The sequence below is a fragment of the Pholis gunnellus genome, assembly GCF_910591455.1.
Source record: "Pholis gunnellus genome assembly, chromosome: 19".
In the NCBI taxonomy this organism is placed as follows: domain Eukaryota; kingdom Metazoa; phylum Chordata; class Actinopteri; order Perciformes; family Pholidae; genus Pholis; species Pholis gunnellus.
In genome coordinates, this window is record NC_136546.1 from 10,328,287 (window position 1) to 10,340,810 (window position 12,524).

General features: G+C 39.7%; 1 protein-coding gene across 1 annotated transcript; it reads left to right on the forward strand.

Annotated features, from left to right (window-relative positions):
• The first annotated feature begins 65 nt into the window (after nucleotides 1–65).
• Nucleotides 66–5,005, forward strand: taf1a (TATA box binding protein (TBP)-associated factor, RNA polymerase I, A). The gene is made up of 11 exons (XM_079179797.1): nucleotides 66–111; nucleotides 563–763; nucleotides 1,192–1,355; nucleotides 1,693–1,806; nucleotides 1,893–2,094; nucleotides 2,347–2,468; nucleotides 2,749–2,907; nucleotides 3,100–3,166; nucleotides 3,398–3,524; nucleotides 3,645–3,799; nucleotides 4,819–5,005. Exons 2-11 carry the CDS (start codon nucleotides 640–642, stop codon nucleotides 4,842–4,844), a joined length of 1,260 nt encoding a protein of 419 aa, XP_079035923.1. The 5' UTR covers nucleotides 66–111; nucleotides 563–639; the 3' UTR covers nucleotides 4,845–5,005.
• The last annotated feature ends 7,519 nt before the right edge of the window (nucleotides 5,006–12,524 follow it).

The following is a 12,524-nucleotide window of genomic DNA, read 5'->3' on the forward strand; positions in this document are numbered from 1 at the left end:
TTGTATGTTAGATTTGAATGTTAGCTCACCGGTGCAGGCTAATCTTAGCTGTTAATTTAGCATCGGCACGTTGTCTACCATACCGTAATCGTTAACGTTACTCCTCAGCAGGTAGGGACTCATCCAACTTTGTTTTACTAGAGAATAACAGTGATTTTTCAGTATCACACATATTATTTATACAGTAATAGATTTATATGTGGTGGCGTTTATTCAAAGCGATTGTGAGAAAGCTAACTTAACCAGCTAGTGAGTTAGCCTCAAGTTACAGTAACGCGTCTCTTCTACAGTCATAAGACTACAGTAAAGTTAACTAAAGTATGAAAGATCATAACTCAATACTAGCACTGCTGTGGGTTCATTTGTCTAACATTACACCTTAATTAAGAATAATTCAACTTGGACTTTTCACAGTTTTCTGTTGTTTTAAAGGACAAATAGATTAAGCAAGAAAACTGTCACAATATGAATTAATAGTTAAACTAATTGTTCAGACATGGCTTAGCATGCATAGCAATCTGCTGTCTCGTAAGTAAGTTTATTTATTTTTGTCTCCCTGTAGGTGGCCGTCACACAGTGAGCATCAGAGCAAGTGATAAAGGACAGCTGTCTAACCAGAGTCTGAGTGCTGTGATCATTATGGATGACTTGCAAAGAGAGCTAGGGCCTCTTGAGGACTTAGAGGATGACAACGATTCCTCAGACGACACCTCTTCAAAAGGGAAGAAATCAAAGCTCCCTCTGGTTAATAAGATGTATGCAGGTGAGTTGATATATCGGCCAATTTCAGACATATAGTGATCAGTGAATATGTTGGCTGATTAATAACTTAAAATCTATTGTGAAAGATATGTTAGAAGTAATTCAGAAACAATGTCTCATTTCATAGATTGTCACCAGAAACACTGAGAAGTTTATTTTTTAGCTGAATAATCTTCCAAACAGTGTAACTTGAGAATTTTAGTAAAATAAATCATAGGACTATTATAGAAAATGTAGTTTATGTTAGGGGTTTATGTAAGAAAAAAAAAAAAGAAGACTATTGGATAATATATTAGTGTTTTTACACTGTTGAATATTGAAATCAGCCTCAAAACTCCAGTATCAGTTGAGCTATAGAACATATAATAGTTAATAATGTTTTGGACAAATGCACTCATCGTGAAAATAACAACTTTATTTCATCCAAAGAGACATCGAGGGAAACTGGGTTTCACAAGAGTACCAGAACCTGTCTGGAGCTGATCAGAGAAGCCCTGCTGCACCATAGGTGGCAAGAGGCCGCAGAATATATGGCGTGTTACCCACAAATGTTAGACGACACAACCAATGGCACAGGTCAGCAGTACAAGGAGGTATGTCTGCTTTTGTCTGCGTTAGTATGTTTTTGTTTCATGCAGACAAGCCAACAACAGTAGTTGCTACACATAACTAACTCTACCTACAGCCCAGCATGAACAGACAGTACTTTGACTCTTTTCACAAGTTTCCACAAAAGCCCTGTTTCTAAAAACACAACTTAATTCTCTTTCACAGTCATCCAGAAAAAAGAAATTAGCAAAGATTCCAAATATTTCAACAGAGTATATTTGTAAATAATTGTTTTAATAAGTTATGTAAACAATTTGATCAAACACTACGCAAGTTTCCACATCCTTGATATTAACTCTCTTTTTGCAATTTCAACTCCAGCTTATTTGGAGAATGAGCGCTGAGATCCTTCACCATCACCCCAACTCAAAGATGGAAGACTACAACAACATCTATGAACGGATGAAACACTCAGGAGTTAAACATTACCTGATGGTACGTTAGCGAGTAGACCTGAGTACACACACTTTTTTTTACATGAGTGAAAGACATCTGAGACCTGTTCCTTTGCGTCTCTCTAGATCTCCCTGGAACATTCATTCCACCTGCTGCATAATGGTCACATCGAGGACGCAAAGCATCAGCTGTCTGTCGCTGAAAGTTGGAGGCATGGGAAGGAGTCAGCAGCTCAGTATCAGAGGATTAAATTGATCCACGCCTACAGGAGCTTACTGGATTATATAATCTGGTGTGACAAGAAGTTTACCTACATCAACAGCACTGGTAAGGTGATACACAGCACAACACCCAAAGCATCCATTATTTACTTGTCAGTTTGGTGGGCCTGATGCAAGCTCTTGTGTGATGTCACGCTGCCACCTACAGGTCAGACCTAGTAGCTACTCGGGTAAAGAGGCGATCAAGTTGTAGGGAACCTTTTTGAGTGTGCAATCTTGGCACAACATACTCTCTGGTGTAATTCGGTGTTTGAAAAATCTCTTTAATTGTTTGTGTGAACTGACCCTACTGTTTCAGAGTATCCCGACGGTTGTGAAAACCAAGACATGGACAACTACTTCAGACAGGCCTCTGTGAATCTAAAGGAGATTTTGAAAACACCCGGCGTCTGGGATCCCTTCGTACTGAGTTACGTTGAGGTAAGAACTCATTCCCAACTGCCTGATTTAATTAAAGAAACGTATATGTTTAATATCATAACATTAAACAGGATGAATTCGCAACCATTTTGATAATCGATAAATCATTTAAGTACATTTTAAGCAAAAATGTAAAAAAATTCCCTTCCCTAGACTAGACCTACCATACACTTCAATGCCATGAGTCCGTTTCATGCTCTTGGTTTTCGAACTAAACTTCTTGTCTTTCATGTTTTCAAAAGTTCCTACTTCTTGTAAAATGGTTGTTTAAATGTGGCAGATGCTGGAGTTCTATGAGGATCATGAGGAGGCTTTTCAGGTCCTGAACGACTACGCATATGACGCCACTTTCCCACCCAATCCCAACGCGCATGTCTATCTGTACCGGTACTTAAAGCGGCAAAATGCTTCAAAGAGAAAACTGGTGAAAGTATTGAAGGTACAACCATATACAAAAGCACTGCATTTATACTGATATACTGTATTATAAAGAGAGATATGATCCCTGTGAACCATTTTAATTGTGTTGAACTAGAAGTTGTGCCTTGCAGTTATAAGATGTAGAGTTAGGCACATATGTAAATACTCTGTGTCTAATGCATCTATAAAACTTGACTTCCTAATGCCGTAGGTCCTCCATGCATTAGTCCCAAGCCACGAGTTGATGTTGGAGTACAGCTCTCTCCTGTTTCAGTCAGGTAAAAGCAAATTTGTTCTTAAATTAAGAGTCTTGCCAGATAATTAATTATACACACAATTCAAATGAATGAAATTCATGAGAAAAAAAAATCATTAATTTGAGTTATTTTTGACTGAGTGATGTCTGACTGGAAACATCAAGAGGCATATTCTGATATAAGTCATACGTCTCCTTTTATCATTTTCTTTGTTCCATAGTATCCATTTTTTGATGTGTTTTTGTTTTTCAGAAAAAAAAAAAACTGACATTCAGAAAGCTTTAGGAGTCGTTCTGGAAATGCTGGACTTCGCCTGCTGGAGGAGCAACCTGGATGTGTGGAAGCTTCTAAAGGCCATTATTCAGAAACTACAGTTACAGTTGCGTATTAAAAGTTTGGAAAATTGGAAGCTCTGTTTTTGATAGTCTGCAGATTTTTTATTATAAGACAGTTATTGTTGCTGATCCCAGTCGTACTGTATATTTGTGTATCACAACAGAGAAGACTGGAGGGACTCCGTCGCTGGAAAAATGGCTCCAAGAAAAGACTGGTGGCCTGCGCTGCACTTCACAAGCTTCCACGCCAGTAAAGACTCTCAGGAAAACCCGGAGCTCAAGGAAGTGAAGGCATCACTGACAAAGATCCTTTGTCCCGGTAAGAAGTTGTGCGTGTGCAAAAAAAAAAAAAATCACTTCTGGAAGTATTGTTTACTGTAACACAACATTTGCTGTTGTCAACTGTTGTTGAAGCGAATATATATCAAAAGTCACCGCTCTTTAAGTCTCAATATCCTGGTGAGTGCCAGTGGTAGAATAAAGAAAGGCACCGTATCAGACATCAATGCATTTGAAAACCCTATAATCACATCAATATTCCACACGTAGGAGCTTTGGTGTAACAGACACTTTCACAGTTACCACCGTGGCAAATTTTACAAGATGCAAAATTAGCTTTTTAAGCCCGAGCTTCTCGCAGGAAACCCTGCATTTTAAGATTTCACAGTTTAAAGGAGAGTGAAGATTTTTTGAAGTGGGCTTGTATGAGGTACTTATCCATTGTCAGTGTATTACCTACAGTAGGAGGCAGTCAGCAGCAAAGCAATGTGCTGCTGTGGATGAGGGCGGCAACAAAATTAAATTACCAAGGCTTGTTTCATTAAACAAGAAAGGCCCACTTAAAAAAGAGTATAAGCTGTGTTTGTGTTGTTGTGTGACTTTGGCGAATCCAAACTACCCCTTTTTAAAACAGCAAAATCACACAAAAACACCTGATGTTGCCTCACCCGTTAAAAGGATGATCTCGGTCACTTCCACACAGTGAGGCACACAGCTTCACTGTGTGGATCAAACACTGGTATGGGATCAGTAATCAGTACCAGCCGACACCCAAAGCCCAGGTACCAGTATCGGGACTGAAAAAAGGCAGATTGGTGCATTTCTACCGAGAACAATTTTAAATGACAAGATTTTCTAGGCAAATATTTAACGATGACGCATGGTTCATTATCTCTAAAGAAGTTGGTGTATTAATTGAACAGAAAAAATATTGATTCGTTAATGGGGTAGTTGGATACTCCACTGTAAGCACTCAACTAGTCAGAAAACAGTTCCGTTCTTTGTTAAATTTGTACATATAATGTAGATCTTTAAGTATCACTGTCTTTCTTCTTACAGATCGAATGCTCAAATACACAGCGTGACGGGTAACCAGTGGAGAGAGAGAGAAGAACTCAAGCTGAGATGCTACTAGAATGGAGAAACAACAGAGGCCTCCTCATGAAGAGCAAAAGTCTTCATACGTTTTTTTACATGTTGTTTATTTTGGCAAGATTTCTTTTGAGTGATACAATATTGTTTAGCTTCACTGACACACACACATGATACAAAAACGAACCTCTATATTTGATGAGTTCATTTTTTTAGGCCTTGTTCCATTATGTTAGTTCATTGTGCCTTGAGTTTTAGTGTGTTCCTTATCAAGGCACAGGCTACATTGCCCACTATGTGGAGCTCTTGTTCAGTATTTTTTGCACTGAGTATCTGAAGGGTACGACCACCTAATTTAGGCAGAGTGCGGCTCTGAATGTCAGTGTTCATGTTTGTTTGGTGCTGGTTTCTGTCAACAATTTAATGGAAGCAGAGTCTCATTCTGACCTCAGCTGCCCTTTAACTGCTGTTCGGAGGGGCTTTAAGGTCACAACACAGTCAGCCTGAGGGAGATTCTCTTTGTCAAGTCTGTTGTCAGCCAGAATAATCAACACAGAGCTTTCAGCAACATCATGTGCATACGATTAAGTAAGTGGGACAGACCAAAGACAGGTGGTTGCTGCGAATAGCGTCAGTAGGAGTCCTTTTCCCTGAATGTGAGAGATCATAATTGACTTGTGGTCATCTTGTATTTTACACACACACACAGTATATGCAACACTGTCAATCATGATTCTTTTTTACAAAGAGACTTGTATATTTTGATGTCATCTATTTCTATTAAAAAGGAGAATTTTGTATGTTTCTATTGACGATATCCTGGCCTTCAAACGCTGTGCTTACCCTCCTTTTAAAGACCCAACCATGAAATAAAGTCTTGCATCCAGCAGCAGGCCAATTTAATAAGTGAAAGTGTTTGTAATGATTCTGTTTCGGCTTGCCACAATGTTGGCCATGCAGCAACTCAGTGAGCCGTACTGTATGTGGATGTGTGTGTGTGTGTGTGTGTGTTGCTTTGCAGTCATTACATAAACCAAAGCCCAAAGCACTTGCCCGACCACAGGAGCAGCTGCAGAAGGGATCTGGGAATACATAACACATGTCGTTTGAAAATTCAAAACTCAGGGAGCAGTGAAGAGGATGGAGTTAGGAGCTGGTCACTGCTTTGGATTGTGTCCTTGTTGTGACCTTTTTTTAAAGCATGCATTTTTCTGGAGCTTTTTTTTAATCACCAACACAGATGCTCACAGTTGAGGCAGTCGTTTCACTGTTCTCTGTTGGGGGTTTGGTGTCTTGCCTTGCTGTTTAAGCACACATTTTTGTGATTAATAGTATAGACTCCCCTGTCTCGAGTCCTATTGCACTCCCACCCATTTAAGGTCCGTCAAAGGAGCTTCTTTGGCAATTGTAGTTTGCAGCTCCTCACCTCTTCCATCACTCGAGGTATTCATTTTGAACTATTTGATTCTTGTCTTTTCTCACCAAATATTTAAAAAATGACCTGGTTTGTTCAGGTTTCAATTCCTCCCTGGAAACTGGGGAACTGTCAGTAGATTTTTTTTATTTTTAGAACAGAGGTAGATGTAATCACCCAATTAGGGATCACAGGCAACAAAAGGTGTCCCTGTTGCAGCCATCAGCTTATTGTTCCATCTCGAGGCAGCAGCAGGAGAGTGACCTGGCTGCTAACAAGTCTGCAGTGTCCACGTGTACTTTGTTAAGAGGTAGCAGAGGGCAATATCAATAAAATCCTCAATCGCATTATATGTTATGTTACGTGACGTGAAGATTTTCTGAAAAATCAATTTAGAATTTAGTTTGTTGACAGGAATGTTTTTGTTTTTTTTAATTCAGCAAATGCTGCACCTGACAAATGACAGTGCTTCATTCCCTTTTGTTATTGATGTAACCTTTCTTTATCCTGTTCATTTGAACACACTTGTTTTTACTTTTAACAGTCTGGGAGAATACTGGGAGGTGGAGCGAGTGTTACATATTTTCAAGCTGCTGAGTACATCCACTGGTGCTACTGGCTACGAAGTAGCTCCCCTGGTTCTACCAGCTTGGTCAGTCGAAGAGGAAAGACGATGATGATTTATGTTCATCTTGGAAATGCACCCCAAGGTGGATGGGACATACTGTAAAATCTATCAGGTAAAAATAACAAAAAGTCCTTTCTCTGTGGGCTTATTTGATGACTCTAACAGGCCCTTTATACCTCCTCTAGCTCTGGGAGCATCTTAGGCCTAACCCCACAGTAAACTGACAGGCATAATAATTGTAGCGTAATTAATCATCGGCGCAGGTTGCAGACTGATTCCATTTGCTACAGATCAAAAACAAAACAAATTGTGTGAGGAGAGATGTTTTAATTTGATGCCTGGCGCAGAGAGGCCCTGGCTGTTGCTTTGTTGTGTGAGGCGGACATTAATTGAGTTTTCCCTTCTCTTACAGTCTGACTCCCTCCTCTTCAAGCACACAAAACACACACACACACACACACACACACACACACACACACACACACACACACACGCTGCAGTTGGTGACTCAGGGTCTCGCTTGGATGGTCTGCTGGGCTCTGAGGATTTGTAACCTAAAATCCAGACTTGCACAGTGACAGTGTAACATCTCAGTAACTCTGCAAGACATTTGAAGTCTGGTATGGTTTGAGTGTGGAGGGGAAAGAGGGAGAAAGCGTGATAATTCAAGCATGCAATTTGGACTTAACATACTGATGTGTTCGCCAGTGCTGCATGCTACAAGCAGGAAAGAGATAAAACAGGAGAACATGAAGTTCAAATAATCTTCAAAAATGCAACTGAAGATCAAACTATGAGAATAAAACTCATGAATGAAAATCCTACAGAAGTCAGCTTTAAGTCTTATCATAATTACATTTGCTTTGGTGCAAAATAGCCAGCGTGTAATGAGTGTATTCCAAGCCTACGATGGCCCTTTTGAACAGCTTGATAACAAAAGGCTTTCAACACACTCATCACACTGGCAGATGCTACGACAAAAAATTGCTTGAGGGGAGTCAGTCAAGTCTCGGGGAACTTCAGGGAGAGGTAAAAAGAAAAAGAAAAAAATTCCCAAAATATCCTTCTCATTCTGTCTGTAAAGTTGAAAGTGACAACTGCAATACCTCTTTGTTCTTGGAGTGCAGCTGCAAAAATAGCTTTCAATAATGTATTAGGAGAATAAAGACTGTGAGCTGATTTCAGGGGAGACTCGGCTCTGTGTATGTGCCAAGACCAGGAGCTTTCTCTGCTGTGCACCCACTGTGAGGATAGATCAGGCTGGTGAACACAAAACTGATCCTCTTGACTCCTAAGATTGCTCTATTTAATCCAGGGAGGAATACAATTTGGCCTTGGAATAAACAGCTCATCTTCTACATATATTTATGTCTGATCCCATATTGTCACTGGGGACTGGACAATCACATATACTTAGGACCTGAAATGTCAGGTCAATGACAAACATTGCCCCCCCCCCCCAACTGAGCTGAGGACAGCAGTGCAGAACAGCAATGTAATGACTCCGAAATGCAAAATGCCTTGACCAACTGAGCATTCACCTAAGGCTATGGAGGTTTAATTTCTTGCGTGCCTGAGTGTGATAAGTGGCAATCTGAATGTTGTGACTTTCCTTCAAGCTCTGTGGAGACCAGCCAACTGGAGCACAAGTGGAAAAAAAGAAAAACCTGAATGATCTGAAATCTGAAAAAAGAAGCAAGACAGAATTCCAGGCAGGCATCAATTATTAAGAAAGGCAAAACAGCAGTGACACAATCTACAGATGATACCTTTTTTCTGTTGGTTTGCTTGACAGTATTTTGGGTGGTTTGACTCGGAATTAAATCTTGCATCTAGAAGTGAATATTTTAACAAAAGGCAAGCAACATTTCTGCTTGAGTTTAATATTTGTGGTGAGCTTTTGCTCAGGTCATCAAACTGCCATTAACAACCACTGTGGAGCGTTTTAAATCCCATATGAAAGCTGCTGTAATCTTATTCTTTTATATCAAGAATGGGTCAAATGTGGAAGGCGTCGCTCATAGTGTTGAACCCACCTGGTCTCACTCCCAACTCGTCAAATACATTGGTCGGTTCCTCTCGGCGTCTGATACAGACGCACCACACTTTAGACTGACTCCAATGTAAACACACCGGCGTTAATATTCAACGGTCAGAGCGACTGATGTAGTGTTAAGCGTGAGATAGTGGGATGGGTCAAGCAAGCAACACAAACAGGGCTTTTGTCCAGGAGACTGCTGTTTGTGTCCCGTGCAAAATTAAAAGTTAACGTTGACATTTTGTCACGTCAGTCATTAGTCAAGCGAGTCCTAGTATCGTTAGTCCCATGACTCCCGTGAGTTGCTAGTCACATGACTCGTCTGTCACGCCCTGGTCCAGTGAGTCGTTAGTGTCGATAGTCACACGACTCACAGGAGTCGTTAGTCAAGTTAACTTCAACGGAGCTCTTTTCCGAAACTCAACTATGTTTTTGCTGCCCATATCGTACATTCCTTTTGTAGAGTCATTATATATGTGACGAGTGGAAACTGACGTGCCCAAAACTGGAGCTACCGTAGTACGTGGAGCGTCATAGTTAATAGCTAGCACTGATCAAGAGTCTGTAATTAACGAGGAAGGAATGCGAATGTGTTGAAGGTGTGATCACCTGACTTTGGCAGTTCAACCTTCAGCTCATTGTTTTGGTTTTCTGGCACCGCAAAATCATTTTTTTGGTTTGATCTCGCCACTCTCATCGAATTATTTTTGGTAGCAGCATGCTACCAAACACACTGGACCATTTAGCTGCTTAGGAGACAGATATTTTTTTCATGATTCGGTGGAAACCTAAAACTGAGCAAAGAAATTGAGTAAATATTGGACTTAAATTCATCACGTGACCAGGGACATGACGCTTGTTGAGGTTATTAATATAATTAGGGGTTTAAGGAAATATTGATAAACTTGAGTATCGCACGCGGTATTATGTTCTTTGATACTGTATCAAAACACTGGATACATTATTAATTAATAGATTACCTGCAAAGATTTGTTTTAAACAGTGGCTCAGATTGCACAAAAGTAGTGCTATGATGTTGGATGTTACAGGGTGTAACTTTATTTGACTCAGATTTAATCATATGGCGATGTGTTATCTATACTGAGACAGTTTGATATTGAATCCAAACCCCTATATCATGATAGGTATCATTTGCCAGATTCTTGGCAATACAGATCCCTTGTTATAATGATTCATTACCAATCATTGCAGGTTGATTGGCAATTTTTCTGTTGAGACACATTTTAATGACGCTTCTTTCCCCAATTTATTCATTTATTTACTCAATTTATTTTTTTAACAATCTTGCGAAGCTTTGATTAATATATTTGTTAAATTTGTTTTAATTGTTTCTTCTTTTTTATTGTTAATTTCTTTTATTTGTAACTGTGAACTACCCGGTTTTGAATAGTGCCACATAAATAAAGTATTTTCGTAGTTGAGTCATTATAGCCCTCTCCTGCAGGGGGCACTCCAGTCAAGTGCAACACACGACATACTGTATCTGATGTAAAGTCTTCATCTCAGATTGAAGGGTGTTGAAGAGTCTCTGAAAGATGAAACTTGATTTTACTCAACATGTGGGCCTCTTTTGTGTGGATTCACATGACGTCATCTGTAAATGCCCTTTTCTTGTTTTGACTATACAGAGGAGGATAATGAATAGTTTTCAGTAAACATGTAATCTTAGATTTTCGCTTCCTACTCTGTTCCCCTTTTTAAACAAAACATAATGGTTATTTATACAATTAGAGCGGTGATATCATCCACCAACACACCCACTTATAAAAACAGGCGGTCTGCCAATGAGTTTCACACTTGGTGCAATCCTCTGGTATTATACCTGTAGAGTTTCAGATAGGTAGAGCAATTCTTTGAAACGGTTTTCCTGAAATCAACCTATTAACTACGTACACCGCACTGACTCATGTGCCCACTGACTCATGTTCTACTTATCTGTAATTCTGTGTGAGCACAGTGAGCAATGAATGAGCAACAAGCTTGACCTGACCCCAAAGAAGCCTTGTTTGTCAGCACACCAAGCCTCTATGGTCTGGGGATTGTGTGGTTGGAAAATGAAACAAAGCCACCATGGTGCATTCTGACTGAATGTGGGAGAGTTTCTGTCTGTCTGTTTCTACATTTCCACCTTTACTCATCCTTCTCTCAATCAACACTTCCTCTAACCCCTGAATGTCTGTGAGCTGAGATAATATGGTTGAACTTTTCAATATTGTGTAACTTTGACATAAAACTCGTCATTCGGATATTGCCTAAAGGGTGACAGGTTATTAAGGACATTAGTGGAAACAAAGCTTTTAACACGTTCTAAGTAATCTGTAGAAATAATGGATGCAAGCTGATCTGGCCCCAGGTATTTGGACCCATTTTTCACACAAGCGATGGCAATGTTGGTCTGTCAGTCCACCGCTTTGGTCCAAACTGAAACATCTCAACAACTACTGGATGGACTGGCATGGAATTGTACAGATGTTCGCGGTCTCTCGAGGATAAGTCTAAATGACTTCGGTGAGAAACTATTGGATGGATTGTCATGAAATGTGTGACAGAGATTCATGTTTCCCTCAGGATGAATTGTAATAACATTGTTGATCCACATTTTTTTCATGTGGAGTCATCGTCGACTACTTTGATATGCAAAACAAATGACATTTCCATCAGCCTCAGCTGTACATTGTGTTTAGTGATGATTAGCAAATGTTAGCATGCCGTAACACTTAACTAAAATGGTATGGCTGACATGAGCATTTAGCTCAAAGAACTGATGATATTCATGTCCATATGTTTTTTATTGTTAATAATTCACATTAAAAGACCAACACATTGTTTAATACTTTCTGTATTCCTTGCCCTGTTTGTAACAGCCCCAAGCCCATTCATTTGAATTGAAGACGTAAATCTTCAAAAACAGCTCGCAAATATATACTTATATTTGAAAGTTTTTTTTTGCAACAGCTGCTCACAGTAGGGTCCAGCTGATGTTAATCAAAGCGCAGTAAATCTTGACTTTGTAGGGGACTATTTTCAATCGTGGATAAACACACATTTTGTGCGGTTGTAAGTATGGCAGCCGGACGGTGTCACAATAAACTACAGTGCCCATGTTCATTGTAGTGAAGGAACATGTCACCCAGTGTAACAGAGTGGCTCATTGATGTGTGAGTTTAATAGTTTTTTTGGAAAACAATGGAAGTCTATCCGGCTTTGGCCACACAGACAATCATTGTTAGAAGAATCAGTTCATTGTTGGTTGTTTTCTTTTCATGGGATTCGTTAACAATACAAATATACAATACCACCAGACTTCTTCTAATGACACTATTTGTTTGTTAACACTTCAAATGAAACACGAGTCGACATGATATAGATGCTGACCACCGAGCTAATCAATTCAAGCTTAATCTCTCTGCTAGTAAATTTTCATTGCCTGACCTAACTCAAAACTGTGTGCTTCTTCTTTTGTATTCAAAAAGCTGTGATGGTGTATTACAGGCTGACATTTCGCCGCTGGCCTTTTTTTCTGTGCTGGCCTTTAAATTTGCTGTTTGTGTGTCTTTGTCCTGTGTTTAACA

What these genes read in the sequence shown, in the direction of transcription:
- taf1a (XM_079179797.1), top strand. Translation starts at nt 640, where the DNA reads ATGGATGACTTGCAAAGAGAGCTAGGGCCTCTTGAGGACTTAGAGGAT. An exon ending in TCGTACTGAGTTACGTTGAG is followed by an intron (nt 2,469 to 2,748) that starts GTAAGAACTCAT and finishes TAAATGTGGCAG; the next exon opens with ATGCTGGAGTTCTATGAGGA. An exon ending in AACTGGTGAAAGTATTGAAG is followed by an intron (nt 2,908 to 3,099) that starts GTACAACCATAT and finishes CTAATGCCGTAG; the next exon opens with GTCCTCCATGCATTAGTCCC.